The following is a 17,303-nucleotide window of genomic DNA, read 5'->3' as shown; positions in this document are numbered from 1 at the left end:
TGCAAAGTTACACAGAGAAACCCTGTCTCGAAAAACAAAAACAAAAACAAAAACAAAAACAAGAATTACTTCTACAAAGGTTAGGTGTTCAGAGTCATCTGCTTTGGGCTTTAGTGAGTGAGACTTCAAATAGCATACAACTAACTCATGGCACTGAAGTGTGTCTTTCAGAGCTGGGATGTAGCTCAGGAGTAGAACACTTGTGTAGCATGTGTGAGGTCTTGGGATTTATCCCCAGTGTCCCAATAAAAGAAAATGAAATGGACAACTTAGTGGTTCATAGTATATCCCGAGTAATACCACCATTACCACAATTTTTACATTTTATCATCCAGAGGAACAGCCACATACCCACTAGCAGCAGTGGTTCCTTCCCTGTTTTCTCTCTTCTCCCCAGTCCTAGGCAATCATTAATCTATTTCCTAATTGCTGTAGACCATACCTGACCTATGAATTACCACATCTGGTCATTTAATTCAAATGGAATCATAATGTGGAGCTTCTGATGGCTGGGTTCTTGATATTCCACTGTATGAATATACTGCACTTGAATATCTACTCACTCGGGGATAGACATGCAGATGGGAGGTGTATCCATGGTTCTGTGACTATGACTAATGCTGTCAGGAACACTTACATGGAGGTAGGCCTTTGTAGAGACATGTTTTTCTATAACTGCTTGTAGAGCTATGAGTGGAACTTGCTGGGTCATGTGATAGCTCTACAACTGACATTCTGGAGAGTTGTAAACTGTTTTCCCAAGTTGCTTTATTATTATATGTTCCCATGAAAGTTAAATCCCTTTAGACTTGAACTATCCTATGGTGGTGAGAAGAGGTATGTAGCTTTGTTTTGTTTTGTTTTTGAGGTATGTAGTTTTGATCAGAATTTATTACACAGCTAAATGATATTCATCATCATTTTATGTGTTCATGGCTATCTGTATATTCTCTTTTAAAAAGTATTTAATTCGGATCCTTTCAAAATTGCATCCCGTCATTTTACTGAGTTGTCCTTTATATAGTCAAGATACAAGTTTCATATATTTGACAGTATTTTTCCCATCACATATGGGGTTTCTTACAATGTCTTTTGAGGCACATTTGGAATTATTACAAAGTCAATTTTTATTAAATATACCAACATATTTTTAATTATTTCTTTTATTTTGGGAGGTAATATAATTACATCATTTACTCCTTCCCTTTCCTCCCTCCAAACCCTCCCATACACCCCTTTCTGTCTTTCAAATTTATGGCTTTTTCATTAATTGTTGCCACATTCATGTATGTGTAGAAACACACATATATATTAAATACAATCTGCTTGGTCTGTATAATATTACTTGTATGTGTTTTCAGGGCTAACCTAAAAGGCAGGTATTGGATAACCAACTGGTGTGCTCTTCCCTAGGGAAGACTATTTCTCCTGCTCTCATCACTATAGCTGCCTGTAGCTCTTTGTGTAAGGTTGAGGGGTTAAGTCCTTGGAAGGTCTCCCCTAGGGCTCCCTCCTTCATTAGCAGGTCTATTATTGTTGTCCTGTTCAGCTCATATTTAGGAAGCCACGTTAGTGAGACTTCATGGGCAAAGCTTCAACCATTACTAGAAGACACCATCTCACAGTAACCTTCCTGATCTCTGGCTGTTACTAAAACCTGTCTGCCCCTCTCTGGCAATATTCTCTGAGCCTGAGGTGTAGGAGCTGCTTTGTAGCTGCATTTATTCATTGGAACTGGGCTCTACAACTCTGCATTCTGATTGGCTGTGGTTTTCTGAAATGGTCTCTGTCTGTTGCAAAGAGAAGTTTCTTTGAAGAGGGGTGAGAATCACTTTTATCCGTGAGTATAGGGACAATTATTTAGAATGTAGCTAGAGATTTTGGTACTAAACCAACCACCATTGGTTTAGTAAAGTGGTAGTTTTAGGTTCTCCTCCAAGATCCATGACTTCACTAGCCCTGGGTAGACGACTAGGTTTCCAGTATTAGGCATGATTTCTCTTTTTGAATGGACCTTAAATTCAATGAGAGCGCTGTAGGGTTACTGCCAAGGTATACATGCCGCTATTACATCCTTAGAGTTACTGTGTCCTTCTGGTCACTGTTGTGCTTCATAGGCATCATAGCTAGGTAGGATTGTTGGTTTCTTTCTTCCTCTGAAAGCTGCATGGTACCTTGTGGTACCATGAAGCTAGCTAGACCTCAGGCAGGGGGCTTTCAGATAAGTTCCAGTACAGGGTCCTTTGTGCCTAGCATCTGAAAGCAGTGATGCCTTTAGCAATAGGGACTTAACCTTCCACTTCCATAGGGCAAACAAGGGCAATGGCAATAGCCTGTAATATTTTAGGAGTCTTTTGGACAACCTGACTGACAATTCAAAAGAAGGCTTCTGATTCCTGGTTAGATGGTCTTGGCTCATAGAGGGAGTATGGTCAGAACGGGTAAGAAATTTCACTCAAACTATATGTAAATATTTATACACAACTTTAATGTATATTATAGGCTTTTTGAAGTAGACTGTTAATAGTATAATTTCTATGACTTTTTCCAGACATCCCTACTATTATTTTACCATCTTCTCTCCTCATGTAGTAATCTCCCCCTTCCTACTTAGAGCCCCACCACCACATCTTTCCCATTTCCCCCATCAGATGACTTATATCCTGCTAATCCTCTCTACTGATCCACTACCTACCCAAGCTCTACTTTGAGAATGGTCTATTTTCACTTCCCTGGTTTCTGCAGTATAGGTATCACACTTCGAGATCTGAAGCTAGGAGCCTTTGATGAGACATTTGTCCTTCTGGATCTGGGTTACCTCATTCAATATAATCTTTTCTAGTTCCATCCATTTTCACAATTTCATCTTTTTCTTTATAGCTGAATAGTGTATGTACCCCATCTTCATTATCTATTTGTCAACTGAAGGACATTTAAGGTGTTTTTATTTCCTGGCTGTTGTGAATACAGTAGCAATGAACATGGCCATGTGTAGTATGATGTCAAGTCCTTGTGGGTATATGCCAAGGAGTGGTACAGCTGAGTCATACGGTACATTTATTTTTAGCTTTCAGAGACTTCTCCATGCTGGTCTCCATACTCACTGCCCCAGTTTATAACAGTGAATGAGGCTTCCCTATACAGCAGTCCCCGTACCCTCTGGCACCTGTTGTCAGTTGTTCCAGTGATCTTTGCAGTTCTGACTGGGGTAAGGTAAAATCTCAAAATTGTTTTCATTTGCATTTCCCTAATTACTAGGGATGATGAGTATTTTTGAGACATTTCTTAGCTATTCTGTTTTCCTTCTTTTGAGAACTCCCTGTCCAAGTGCTAGGCCCACATTTTTTAATGGGTCATTTGTTTTTGATTGGTTGTTTTTTTGAGTTCTTTATACATTTTGGATACTAATCCTCTATCAGATTTATAACTAGCAAAGATTCTCTCCCATTCTGTAAGCTTCTTCTTCACCCAATTTGTTTTTTTAGGTGTGTAGAAGGTTTTTACATTTGTGAAGTCCCACGTGTCAGTTGCTGGCCCTAATTTGGGGGCAAATAGAGTTCTATTCAAAAGTCCTTTCCTGCACCTATATCCTGTAGGTACTGCCTAGGCTTTCTTTTAGCGGTACGGGTGTTTCAGGTTTCCCACTGAGGTCTTTGATCCATTTGTAGTTTTTGTGCAAAATGACAGACAGGGGTCTAATTTCATTCTTCTATGTGTGGACATCCAGTTGTCCCAGCACCATTCAATGAAGATGTTTGCTTTCTTTCTTTTGGTTTTTGAGACAGGGTTTCTCTGTGTAGCCCAGGCTGGGTTGAACTCACAGAGATCCACCTGCCTCAGCCTCCTGAGAGCTGTGATTAAAGGTGTCCGCTGCTGCCACCACCACCTGGCCTAAGGATGCTTTTTCATGGCTTATGCTTTTGGCTTTTTTTTTTTGGGGGGGGGGGGCAGTGGTTCGAGACAGGATCTCTCTGTGTAGTTTTGGTGCCTGTCCTGGATCTTGCTCTGTAGTCCAGGCTGGCCTCGAACTCACAGAAATCTGCCTGGCTCTGCCTCCCGAGTGCTGAGATTAAAGGTGTGCACCACTGCCGCCCAGCTGTTTTTGGCATCTTTATCAAATATTAAATGGCTGGCTGGGTAGTGGTTCCAGGACAGCCAAGAAAGGATACACAGAGAAATCCTGTCTCAAAAAACCAAAAATAAAAAAGGAAAGAAAATGGCTGAAGTTACAGGTACTCATGTTTGGGTCTCAGATTTTGTTCTACTGTTTACCTGTCTTTTCTTGTGCCACCACCATATTGTTGTTATTACTATGGCTCTGTAATATAGAGAGAGATCTGAAATGATAATCCCTCAGGCATTGCTGTTATTTTATGGGTTATTTTTGCTGGTTGCTTTTTGTTTTGTTTTGTTTTGTTTTGTTGCTCAGGATTGTTTTGGCTACCCAGGGTTTGTGTTTCCATATGAATTTTAAGATGTTTTTTTTTTCTATTTCTGTGAAATATGAAATGGGTATTTGACTGGGATTACATTGGCTATGTAAATAGCTTTTGGCAAAATAGTCCTTTTCATAATATTAATTCTACCGATCCATGTGGTGGTAATCTAATTGTACTGAAATGTGATTTTGATCGTATGTTAATAAATAAAGTTGTCCGGGGGTCAGAGCTATTAGAGCCATAGCAAGAGTGTGGCGGTGGTGGCACACGCCTTTAATCCCATAGATCTCTGTGTGTTCAGGGATATAGCCAGCATTGGAGACATATGCCTTTAAGACCTAGGGGGCTGTACATTCAGACAGTGACGAGGCTGTCACATGTTTGGGTTTACAACCAATGAGAAGGCAGAACAATAATACTATAAAAAAGGCGTACAGACAGGAAGTAGCCCTTTTTCGCGAAGCTGGGACAGCAGGAGGAAGGGTGAGATTTTAGCTCTGAGCTCTGACCTCTCGGCTTTCTCTTTTACATTGTTTCTGTGTTTCTTATTTAATAAGACGGTTGGTTACATCAATAGATCCATGAGCATGGGATGTCTTTCTGTCTTCTATTGTCTTTTCCTACGTCTTTCTTCAGAGGTCTGAAGTTTTCATTGTAGAGATCCTTCCTCCCTTGGTTATGTTTATTATTAGATATTTTATTTTCTTTGAGACTATTGTGACTGGATTTGTGTCCATGATCTTTTTCTCTGTGTCTGGTATTGGTATAAAGAAAAGCTACTGAGATGAACAGAAAAGCTATTGATTTGTGCAAGCTGATTCTGTACGCTGCCACATTACTGAACTTATCATTGATAGTATCAATCAAATTTATTAATAGTTTTCCTTTGGTGCATATGATTTGGTTTCAAATGTTTGAAAATGATCTAATAATTTCGAAATGGTTTATCCCTTTAGCTCCTCTCATTCATTTTTAGTTAATCTTGGGTGATGCTGTTAAGGAGGATGAAACTCTGCATGTGGATATCTGGGGTATACAGCAAGCATCCCTTGCTGTTCTGCACTGTCTTAACACAGCTGATGTGTATCGACGACCCATGAAGATAAGAGTTATTTCTGGACTCACAGCTATGTTTCGTGACCCACATGTAGCAGCACTGTGTAGTGCTCAGCTAGTACACTATTGTCAGCGTGAGTCTTCTGACGAATATCTGACAGAGAACGTACCTTTCAATTATTTTAAAACTATGATTTAATTGTTCTCCAGTTGTTTGAAACGAAGAATGGCTTTAGTATAAATAGGAGCGTGAACAAAACATAACTTTAGAGAGCTCTATCCAACATGAAGTTTGGAAACCACAAAGAAAGCAGCAGGAAAATTAAAGTTAGAATGTAGCCACCATGACAAAGGGGTATCAAATGAATCCTCAGCATAAAGTCAGTTCTTGACACTGTATATGGGGGGGAAAAAAGAAAAAGGGAGGATAAATGAAAAATAAGTCATATTTTACCCTGTTGAAATTTATTTCTTTGATATATTTCTAGTATATTAATGATTAAAACATTACTAATAACAAGCTCAATCATCAAAAAGAATATAAACGCTCCTGCAGACTGGAAAAAACCAAGTTTCACTAGACACTTGAAAGACGAAGCTCACGCATCCAGTCCCTTGGTTTCCTCCTACTGTTTGGGAAGCATCATCAGAGGGACATCACAAGCACGGTGCATAAACAAACACAGACTGGAGTCGGGAAGGGCAGCTCCTCACCAGGCTCTCAGTGCTCCTTCAAGCAGGACTAGTCATTAAGAGCATAAGAGAGCACTGAATCAGCAAGGGTTGGGGCTTTGCCTTAATACAGGCCAAGATGGGACACAGAAATCTCCATTCATGCTGAACATGGTAGCACATGACTGGAATCCCAGCACTCGGAAAGCTAAAGCAGGAGGATTATGTAAGTTCCAGGCCTGGGCTAAGGCATAAGGCATTGTTTCAAACAAACAAACAAACAAACAAACACCCAGAATTCTCCCTCCATTCATATAGGAAATGACTAAAAACTACATTAAAATGAAGAAGTGACACACAAACAGAAATACCGTATTACTTGGTTATACGATTCTTAAGTAGACCCAAAAGGCACTAAGCCATCCCACCCCTGGGAATACTTGTTTATTGCTGCATTATTTATAATAGCTAAGAAGTGGAAACTCTTAGATGCCCATCAACAGATGAATAGATAAAGAAAAGTAAAACTGTGACATCAGTAAGAATATAGATGTAACTGAAAGATAATACATTAAGTAAAATAAGCCAGATTCAGAAAGACAAATACCACCAGGCAATGGTGGCGCACGCCTTTAATCCCAGCACTCAGGAGGCAGAGGCAGGTGGATCTCTGTGAGTTCAAGGCCAGCCTGGTCTACAGAGTGAGATCCAGGACAGTCAATGCTACACCAAGAAACTATCTCAAAACCAAACAAAACAAAACAGAAAAACAAATACCATGTTTTCTCTTATATGCAGATCCTAAATTTACAATTTTGTGAGTATCTATATGGATATATATATATATATATATATGTTTGCATTTAAAATGTGAAAGTCATGAAACTAGAAAGATGATCATGAGAAAAGAAGAAAGGATCTTAAGGTTGTGGGAGTAGGCAACAGTTTATAAACACGAAGGCAGAGAGGTCTGTCTAGGTGAAGGAAGGGAGCAGGCAGAAGTGCACAGAGCATGTGGAGGACGGTGAGAAACAGAGATGACTAAATTTTTAATGATAACCTAAAAAATTAACACTCAGAAAAGACCCAGCAAAATGGTTCATCAGGTGTGTTTCCTGGCCAGCCTGATCACCTCAGCTGCTTCCCTAGAAATCCTATGATGGAGAGAGAACTGAGTCTTACAGACTGCCCTGGTCTGGGCATAGGTACAATGCTTTCCCCACACTCATATTAATCATTTTTTAATTAACAAAAAAAACATGTGCATGAGGGAGAAAAAAAAACCCACACTGTCAGAAAGTAAAATATCCAGTCACAGAGTATAAGACAAAGGGAACATCACGCAGTTAAGGAAGCTTGTATCTACAACACAAGAAGATATGCCCCAAGTCCAACTTTTGAAGACACAGTAGAGACTGGCCAGACAGCTTAGCAGTTAAGAGTGTTTGTTGCTCTTCCAGACAACCTGGGTTCAGTTCCCAGCCAACTACTTGGGATGGCTCACAACTGCCTGTAACTCCAGATCCAAGGAGTCGTGATGATCTCTTCTGGCCTCTGCAAGTACGGACATAACACATGACATATACTCACAAAGACACACACAAATAAAAATAAAAAATAACTGAAGAAAACAGACAATCCAGATTAACAAATGGACTAGAAACTTGAAAAGAACACTTCTGTAGAGAATATATTCCACTGCTGCGGTGGTACACACCCATCACCGAAGTACTCAGGAGACTAGGGAACATTTGAAAATATACATATATCTCATAATGTACACACACACACACACACACACACACGAGAGAATCCAAGGCCAACCTGGACTATATACCCGAGACCCTTGTATCAAAAACTAACACACACACACAAATTAAAAGTTTATCCATGTGCCGGGCGTTGGTGGCGCACGCCTTTAATCCCAGCACTAGGGAGGCAGAGCCAGGCGGATCTCTGTGAGTTCGAGGCCAGCCTGGGCTACCAAGTGAGCTCCAGGAAAGGCGCAAAGCTACACAGAGAAACCCTGTCTCGAAAAAAAAAAAAAAAAAAAAAAAAACAAAATAAAAGTTTATCCATGCTCCACCCCTCCAAAAAAAAAAAAAAAGAAAAGAAAAAGAAAAAAAAGGAGGGGCTGGAGAGATGGCTCAGAGGTTAAGAGCACTGCTTGTTCTTCCAAAGGTCCTGAGTTCAATTCCCAGCAACCACATGGTGGCTCACAACCATCTGTAGTGAGATCTGGTGCCCTCTTCTGGCCTGCAGGGGTGTGTGCAGACAGAACACTGTATACATAATAAATAAATAAATCTTTAAAAAAAAAAAAAAAGGAAAGAAAATGCAGACAATTGATAGCCACAGCAATACTAGTAGGAAATAAATGGCTACAACCTGAGCTCTAGGAAAAAGATGTTAGGAGTAGCCATTAAAACAATTTGATGGAAAAAAAAAAAAAATCACTTTGCCCAGCCCACCTTTACACTTAAAATGCCCAACTGATTTTTAGTTTTAACTCTACATACTTAAAAAGCTCATGGGACTCAATTTTTAGGAGCAGTAAGATCGCTTAGTGGCAAAAAGGTGCTTGTCCCAAAGCCACATGATGTGATGATTCCCCATGTTGTCCTCTGGCCTTGCCACTCACAACCCAAACAAAATGTAATTTAAAAGAATATAAGCTCTTAAGAAAAAAGAACACCTATCAATAGCCTACAACTAACATTTTTTTGGGGGGGACGGGCGGGGGGGGGGAACGACAGGATCTCACTAGCCCCAAACTCACAGAGACCCACCTGCCTCTGCCTTCCCAGTACTGAGATTGAAGGTGTGCACTACCACTCCAGCAACTAACATCATTCTTAATGTTAAGAAACTAGACATAGATTCCAAGATCAGACCAAGGCAAGATTGCAACCCCATTCTACTCTTTCTTAACAGCACATAGGAAATAACGAAGACAAGAAAGAGAAATGAAAAATATACAGACGGGGAAAAATAAAACTATCTTTGCAGGTGACAGGATTACCTATGGAAAAATTTCTAATTCACACACACCCTACCCTGGAAATATTAAGCATTTACACACCTGAGCTGAAGGAAACCTGAAGCTACATAATCGCCAACTACCTAGGTACGTTACTTACTTCTACAAACTGTTCCAGAAAACTCAGGATACACAGATGCTATGGATCCCCACTGGCCTGGAACTCTCTATGCAGAACTGGTTGGCCTCCACCTCACAGATTTGCCTGCCTCTGCCTCCCAAGTGCTGGGATTAAAGGTGTGTGCCACTGCACCTGGCTCTAATATTTTACTTTAATAAAATGAACAAAATTACAACTTTAAAAATCTGTAGCAATAGGCCAGGCATGGTGGCACACACCTTTAATCCCAGCATTCCAGGAACAAGTGGATCTCTGTGAGTCCAAGGCCAGCCTGGTCTACAGAACCGAGTTCTAGGACAGATGGAGCTATTACAGAGAAATCCTGTCTCAAAACAAACAGACAAACAAACTGTAGCAAAATATAAATTTAGGAAGACTTACCTAGCAGGGGGAATATCTCTCTTACACAGATCAAACCTCAGTTTCTCTCCTACATGTCGATAAATCTCCACTACAGCCGATATTGCAGCATTTCTCACCTGTCAAAGAATTTAAAAAAAACTTAGATGTGACACATACTTCCTTTCAAGGTAACAATAAACTAGCAGGCCAACCTGACACTCTAAGTTGACTTTACTGTCTTTTCAGTTCCTGAGGAAATTATAATATGACATGTTATTAATGGAAACCCCAAACCACAGTTTGTGGGGGAAAAAAAAGCCCTAGAAAACCCATTTTAAAAGGAGCAAGACCTTAGTGCTGGAGCACCTGCCCAGCACATATGAGACCTTTAGGTTCAATCCCTACTACCATCAAAAAAAGGAAAGAAAGAAAGAAAGAAAGAAGGTAGGAGGTGGTTAATAGAAATCTGTGAATAAAAGCTACCAATTGGGATTTCAAACAGCATAATTTCATTAACCTAAAGTACAGTTAATTAATTTTCCTGGAATAAAATTGTCTTTCAAAAATGTGTACTGAACTCAAAAAGGTATTTTTACATCAGCATTTCTAAAATTATTCAGAATAGCCAAAAGGTTAAAAAAAATTTTCTATTCCCGTATGTCTATATACATAAAATGTGATGTCTGTGTTACTGGAAGATTATTCAACCTTAGAAAGAAGAGGGAAATTCTGACACATTTTGCAACATGGATAACTTGTGGACATTATACTAAATGGGATAGATCAAATGGACAACTATTATCTGATTTGCTTCCACTAGGTACCTGGAGTAGTCAAATTATGATGAAGAATGGTAGTTGCCAGCAGCTGGGGGAGAGGAATGGGAAGTTGTCTCATGGGTACAGAGTCTGAGTTCTGAGGAGGTAAAAGTTTTACAGGTAGATGATGATACAGTTGCAAAACAATGTGAACGTATTCCATACCACTGAAGTGTACACTTAAAAACAGTTGCAATGGCAAATTTTATATTCTATATAGGAGGTGAAAAAAGAATGAGCCCTAAGAGAACAACTTGAAAAACAACATTTATTCTTTTGCACAACTCACTGTCAAAGAACAACTGAAAGCCAGGTGTGGTGGCACACACCTATAGTCTTAGCTTCCTGGGAGATTAAGGTGGGAAAAAAATCAATCGAGCTCAAGAGATTGAGGCCAGGCTGGGCAAGAAAAGGAGACCCTTTGTCTATAAATAAAATAGCAACTGAAGAGAGTAAAACTCTACAAACCTGTTGAGGGGCAACTAGAACTTGTAAGAAGGAAAAATCTTACCCAGTGTCACTCCAAATGCCCTAGCTAGTTCATAGGTAAGGTTAGAGTTAGAACCACTACAGCACAGACAGCTCAGGCAGAGACGCGCCATGGACACAAAGGCCTTCCCTATAAACAGGGCTATCAACAACTGCAACAGTCTGGTATAAATGAACTCAAGAACGTAGGCCAGTGACATTCTACCTTACAGTTAACATTAAGCTGGAGTACAGAAGGGAACCCAGGATTCTCTTAATCTGTCAAACTCAAGAACTAACCATTAAGTTCTTTCTATCTTTAATATCAGTCCAAGAACTGACAATAAACTTATCTTTGTTTCAAAATAAATAAGTAAATGAACAAACTCTGGTAGAAGGAGGAGGAAAAAGAGGAAGAAAAAGGGAGAAGAGGCCTATAGCCCTAGCTACTTGGGAGGGTGGAGCAGGAAGATCATGTGAGCCCAGTGGCTTCTGAGCAACACAGCCAGACCCTCATTTAATTAAAAACAAAAGGCAGCAATTGTTTTTAGTATCCACCTTGTCTGTCTTTATTGTTATGGCTTAAATAAGGTAAGAGCACAAGAAAGGGCAAACCCCCCCCACACACACACACACATACACAAAGTCAATGCTTGAACGTCAAAAAACTTTTACCTGACTATTTGAATCTCCAAATAAGACACACAAATGTGGCACCAACTTGCTGATGACCAGTGGTTGAGTTCCAAAGCTAAAAATAATTTGGGAAAGAAAAAGAGAATTTGGTTTCATTTAAAACTGAACAAAGTATCCTGATGCTTTCTTCTTATCTTCTGTTTTTGTTTCTGTTTTTCAAGATAAGTGTTGTTGGTTTTGTTTGTTCTTTTGAGGTACCTGCCACCCAGCTCCCAAATAAATCACACAGAGGCTTTTTCTTTCCCTCCCTTCCTTCCTTCCTTCTTTTTTTTCTGAGACAAGGTTTCTCTGTGTAGCTTTGGAGCCTGTCCTGGAACTCGCTCTGTAGACCAGGCTGGCCTCAAACTCAGAGGTCCACCCGAGTCCTGGGATTAAAGGCATGCACCACCACTGCCTGGCTTGGACATTAATAATTAAGAATAAGCCTCTAGCCGGGCAGTGGTGGCAAACACCTTTAATCCCAGGACTCGGGAGGCAGAGGCAGGTGGATCTGTGTGAGTTCAAGGCCAGCCTGGTTTACAGAGCGAGTTCCAGGACAGGCTCCAAAGCTACACAGAGAAACCCTATCTCGAAAAACAAAACAAAACAAACAAACAAAATTAATGTCCAGTCTTAGCTTGGCTTGTTTCTTGTCAGCTCTCCTTAACTTCAATTATCCCCATCTACCTTTGCCTCTGGGCTTTTCCCGTTCTCTTACTCTTATTTCTTCTGTAAATCTTATTCTTACTCTGTGGCTGGTTGTGTAGCTGGGTGGATGGCCCCTGGAGTCCTCCTCCTTCTCTGGCTAATTCTTCTTTCCTCCCTGATTTCCCCTTCTATTTATCCTCTCTGACTGACAGCCCTGCCTGTTTCTCTCCTGCCTCACTACTGGTCATTCAGTTCTTTATTAGACCATCAGTTGTTTTAGATATGCAAAGTAACACAGCTTCACAGAGTTAAACTGATACAACATAAACAAAAGTAACACACCTTAAAATAAGATTCCACAACATGATAGAGTTTCTGTGTAGCCCTGGCTGTCCTGGAACTTACTCTGTAGACCAGGCTGGCCTCAAATTCAAAGATCCACCTGCCTGTGCCTCCCAAGTGCTGAGACTAAAAGGTGTATGCCACCAACACCATGCCTTCCTCTTTAACTCTCTCCTGACAACTTTGATGAAGAGCATGGACATACATCATTAAAGACAAGTATCAAGCAAAGTGATGTGAAGCAGCAAAAAGTGCGGACCTGAATAAGTGTGACTGATGCAGTCCTAGTAAGGGTAACTATTGCTGTGATGAAACACAACAACTAAAAGCAAGTTGGGGAGGAAACAGTTTATTTGGCTTCACATCCATCACTGAAGGAAGTCAGGACAGGAATTCAAGCAGGGCAGGAACCTAGAGGCAGGAGCTGATGTAGAGGCCATGGAGGAATGCTGCCTACTGGCTTACACTCATGGCTTGTTCAGTCTGCTTTCTTGTAGAACCAAGGACAACCAGTCAGGGATGGCACCACCTAAATGGGCTGAGCCTTTACCTATCAATCATTGACTAAGAAAATGCTTTACAGCTGGATCTTATGGGGGCATTTCTCAACTGAGGTTCCCTCCTTTTAGATAACTATAGCTTGTATCAAAATGACACATGATCCAAAAGGACAAAATACTCAACAGTAGTTTGACAACCCTGGCAGCCTATCAATTACTTAAGAAAACATGAGCATGTACTTTTGAAATAGTATTTTTTTTAAATGACACTGGATCTCAATACACAGTAAAATAAAACAAGTAACTTAAGCCATCTTTACGTTTACTAATAGTCTAGAGTCTAGGCTGAATGCAAACAACAAGAGAGCTAAAACTCAGAAAGGGTGCTGACTGAATGCCACAACCAGCACTTGCTAGCAGGAAGGACCCAGAGCAGAGAAAAAAGAGGAAGCCACACCAAGGCAAGAGTCAAAAGAGACTACGCATTACCTACCATATTGCACAATCTGGAAAATTATTCTAGAATAAGAACAAAAGCCTCCACTCACATTTCTTCCACCTGTATCATAGTCCTGTGATACCTCTCCTATCAGGACTCTGTCTGCTGCTACTAGGTGCACTGTACAAGTCCTGACAGAGTCCTGAAAGGTACGTAATTTAGCAGTCACCCACAGTGCCTAGAGACAACTGGGAAAAGGGATATAGGGAAATGGCTTCAACATGTGACACACCACTGAGTTCAAAAGTTCTGAAGCAGATCCTAACAGAAAAAAGATTCAAATGTATTAGCACTAACAGTTCTATAACCACCAATTCTGCATGGCTAAAGAAAAAAGAGACAAATTTAAAAATTAACATGACGTAGCTTACAGATACAAAAGTAGCATTAAAGATTGTATTTTTGTTTGGGAGATCAATTAATAACTACTTACACTTTATTTCCAGTCTTCCTTCACTTTGTGAAAAAAAAAAAAAAAAAACCCCGAGAAATGACTAAAACAAGCAAGCTGTTACAGTAATCACAGAACTTACATGTTCAAGGTTTCAATCAGACACAGACACACACCCTCTCGAGATCGAAAGTTCTTGTGCTTGAAACCAGAGGCCAGTTGCTCCCAGATGTACTATTGGGAAAACAAGGAGACACAGGCGATAAAAAGTCAGATAATGCATATGACTTATAACCTTACAGTTAAGTCATCAAGTATCAGATGGGTTCCATACTTGGGACATTTCTCAAATTTTCGAATTATTTACATGGTAACAGTAAGAAATCTTGTTGCTAGGACACAGACCTAAACTCGAGAGTCATTTGTGTTTCGCACTCACTTTACACATATAACCTGAGCATTATTTATATAATATTTTTAGTGCAGCTAAATTTTGACTATAGCCTGTCACATGGACCAGGTTGAAGTTTTCCACTCACAGTCTTGTTATGTCAACTAACAAAAAATTTTGGGTTTTCAGATCAGGGATGCTCAACTCAAATTTACGAGGTTTTTCTTGTTTGTTTATATTTATGGGCTCCTACCCATTTAATATCTGAACCACAATTTTGAATTTTAATTTACATACTTTTCACTTTAAATTTCAGTAGCTGTAAGGGAAATCACACTCCATACATAGCATTCCCAAGAACGCAGGTTTCTTCTATGCTAACAATGCTGCAATTATAAGCACAGTAGTCTAGGAAGCACTCAACAGATGCAAAACTCCATAGCAACTACAACAGACTGTCACATGGAATGACTGCAAACATCTTATAATTAAAGCCTTTCTCTTTTTAATACTGGACACAAATACAGAAACATTTGGGACAGGTGTCATTTTATGACTACTTAGTCTATGGGGAGAAAGGAAAAATAAGCTAATACCAATAATGCAAAACAACTGTTTAGGTATAGTGTAGCAAGGACTTCAACTGTATCTTTCTTTTTTTTTTTTTTTTTTTTTTATTTATTATGTATACAGCATGTATGACTGCAGGCCAGAAGAGGGCACCAGATCTCATTATAGATGTTTGTGAGCCTCCATGTGGTTGCTGGGAATTGAACTCAGGACCTCTGGAAGAGCAGTCAGTGCTCTTAACCTTAGCCATCTCTCCAGCCCCCTCAACTGTATCTTTCTAAACATACAGTAAATTTCCTCTACCCCCACCATGTGTGGGGTATGGGTGTACACACACTTATGTGAGAAATATGTATACATGTGACTAGAGATGTGAGGACAGAGGACCACTTGCAAGAGTCAGGTCTCTCCTTCCATCATGGATCCTAGGGATCAAACTCTGAACTCAGGTCATCAGGCTTGTGAATTTTAAAAACCTTAACTAAGGCTAGATATATACTTCAATGACAGACCATTTTCCATTGAGATCCACAAGGCCCTGGGTTCTGTTGCTACCACCACCAAAGAGGGGGGAAATCTTATTTTGAATAACCTGTCTTGGCAACCTATGTCTGGAACTCTTTTATATATATATATATATTAAAAAAAAAAAAAAAGTTTACATCTACAGTACTCTTTGTAGTAAGAAAATAAAAAATAATTTAAAATGTAAATTAGTAAACTATCCACAAAAACTTTAAAAGGTATTGTTATGAAGTATAAAATCCCTTCTAATCAGTTTCTCTTTATAACTCAATACTCTTGCCTTATTAAACATATGTAACATTATATATAGTTTAAGCATCACATGATACCAGTGTAAATATTATGTGAACCTTAAGCGACCCTCTCAACTGTGGTCTACAGGTTAGTTTATTTTTACTCTCCTTCCAAGGATTTCCATGCTATGGTTTGAATGTGGTTTCCCCACCAAGAGTTTTTTGTCAGAGGCTTGGTCCTCAGCACAGCAGTGTTAAGATGGAAAGACCTAGGGGCTAGAGGTTCAGTGGTTAAGAGCAATTGCTGCTCTTGCAGAGGACATGAGTTCAGTACCCAGTACCCACACAATGGTTCACAACTGCCTCTGTTAACTCCAATTCTAATTTTTGCAGGTACCTGCATACATGTGGTATACATACATACATATATACATACATACATACATACATATAAAATAAATTTTTAATGGAAGGACCTTTAAAAAACATAGTGAGCTGGGCAGTGGTGAGGCATGCCTTTAATCCCAGCACTTGGAGTCAAGTGGAGCTCTGTGAGTTCGGGCCAGCCTGGTCTACAGAGTGAGGTCCAGGACAGGCACCAAAACTACACAGGTTTTCAAACCCTGTCTTGAAAAAAACTAAAACAAAAACAGAAAACACAAAACACAGTGAATTGCTCAAAAAAAAAAATCTTGGCTCTTAGTTTCTCATAAGCATGCTAACATTTCTGCCACCACAATGCCACCTCCCATGAGGTGATGCACCTAGGTGGACCCCATATCACAGCTGGAGCTAGTGGTAAAGTATTATTTTAAGGTGAGTTACTTTTGTTTAGGTTACACTGGTTTAACTCTGTGAAGCTGTGATACATCTGTCTAAAACACCTGATGGTCTAACTGAACAGCCAATAGCAAGGCAGGAGAAAAGATAAGGAGGGTTGGCAGGCAGAACGAATATATAGAAGAATAAATCTGGGAGGAGGAGCCAGAGAAGGAGGAGGACCCAGGGGCCAGCCACTCAGCTACACAGCCAGCCACAGAGTAAGATTTACAGAAGAGAATGGAAAAAGTCCAAAGGCAAAAGGTAGATAGGGATAATTAAAGTTAAGGAAAGCTGGCTAGAAACAAGCCAAGCTAAGGCCAGACATTTATAATTAAGAATAAACCTCTATTTGTGATTTATTTGGGAGCTGGGTGGTGTGTCCCCCAAAAGAGCAAAGACAAACAACAGAATGTATGCCCACAAAACTATAACCTCCAAAGCTATGAGCTAAATACATTTTTTTTAAATGTATACAGTGTTCTGTCTACATGTTTGCCTGCAGGCCAGAAGAGAGTACCAGATCTCATTACAGATGGTTGTGAGCCACCACGTGGTTGCTGGGAAAGGAACTCAAGACCTCTAGAAGAACAGCCAGTGCTCTTAACTGCTGAGCTATCTCTCCAGCCCCCTAAATACATCTTTTTTTGTTACAGGTGTCTAGCCTCAGACATTCTGTTATAACAACATAAAACAGACCAATACATTACTAGTACATGAACATATTGCATGTGTGTTCATGGGTGTGGGTAAA

General features: G+C 39.9%; 1 protein-coding gene across 27 annotated transcripts in view; it reads right to left on the bottom strand.

Annotated features, from left to right (window-relative positions):
- Window positions 1-17,303, bottom strand: part of Clasp2 (cytoplasmic linker associated protein 2) — a 193,826-nt gene that overhangs the window by 152,396 nt on the left and 24,127 nt on the right. For all 27 annotated transcript variants that reach the window (XM_028892946.1, XM_028892952.1, XM_028892947.1 and 24 more), the window contains exons 4-6: window positions 14,154-14,245; window positions 11,632-11,707; window positions 9,710-9,807 (exon numbers count right to left, since the gene is read on the bottom strand). In XM_028892946.1, the coding sequence (XP_028748779.1) occupies window positions 9,710-9,807; window positions 11,632-11,707; window positions 14,154-14,245 (266 nt within the window). The remainder of the gene's footprint in view (window positions 1-9,709; window positions 9,808-11,631; window positions 11,708-14,153; window positions 14,246-17,303) is intronic.

This window comes from Peromyscus leucopus, chromosome 7, assembly GCF_004664715.2.
Source record: "Peromyscus leucopus breed LL Stock chromosome 7, UCI_PerLeu_2.1, whole genome shotgun sequence".
Classification (NCBI taxonomy): Eukaryota; Metazoa; Chordata; class Mammalia; order Rodentia; family Cricetidae; genus Peromyscus; species Peromyscus leucopus.
The sequence above is the reverse complement of the archived record's forward strand: the minus strand, read 5'-3'. Positions and strand labels throughout refer to the sequence as shown.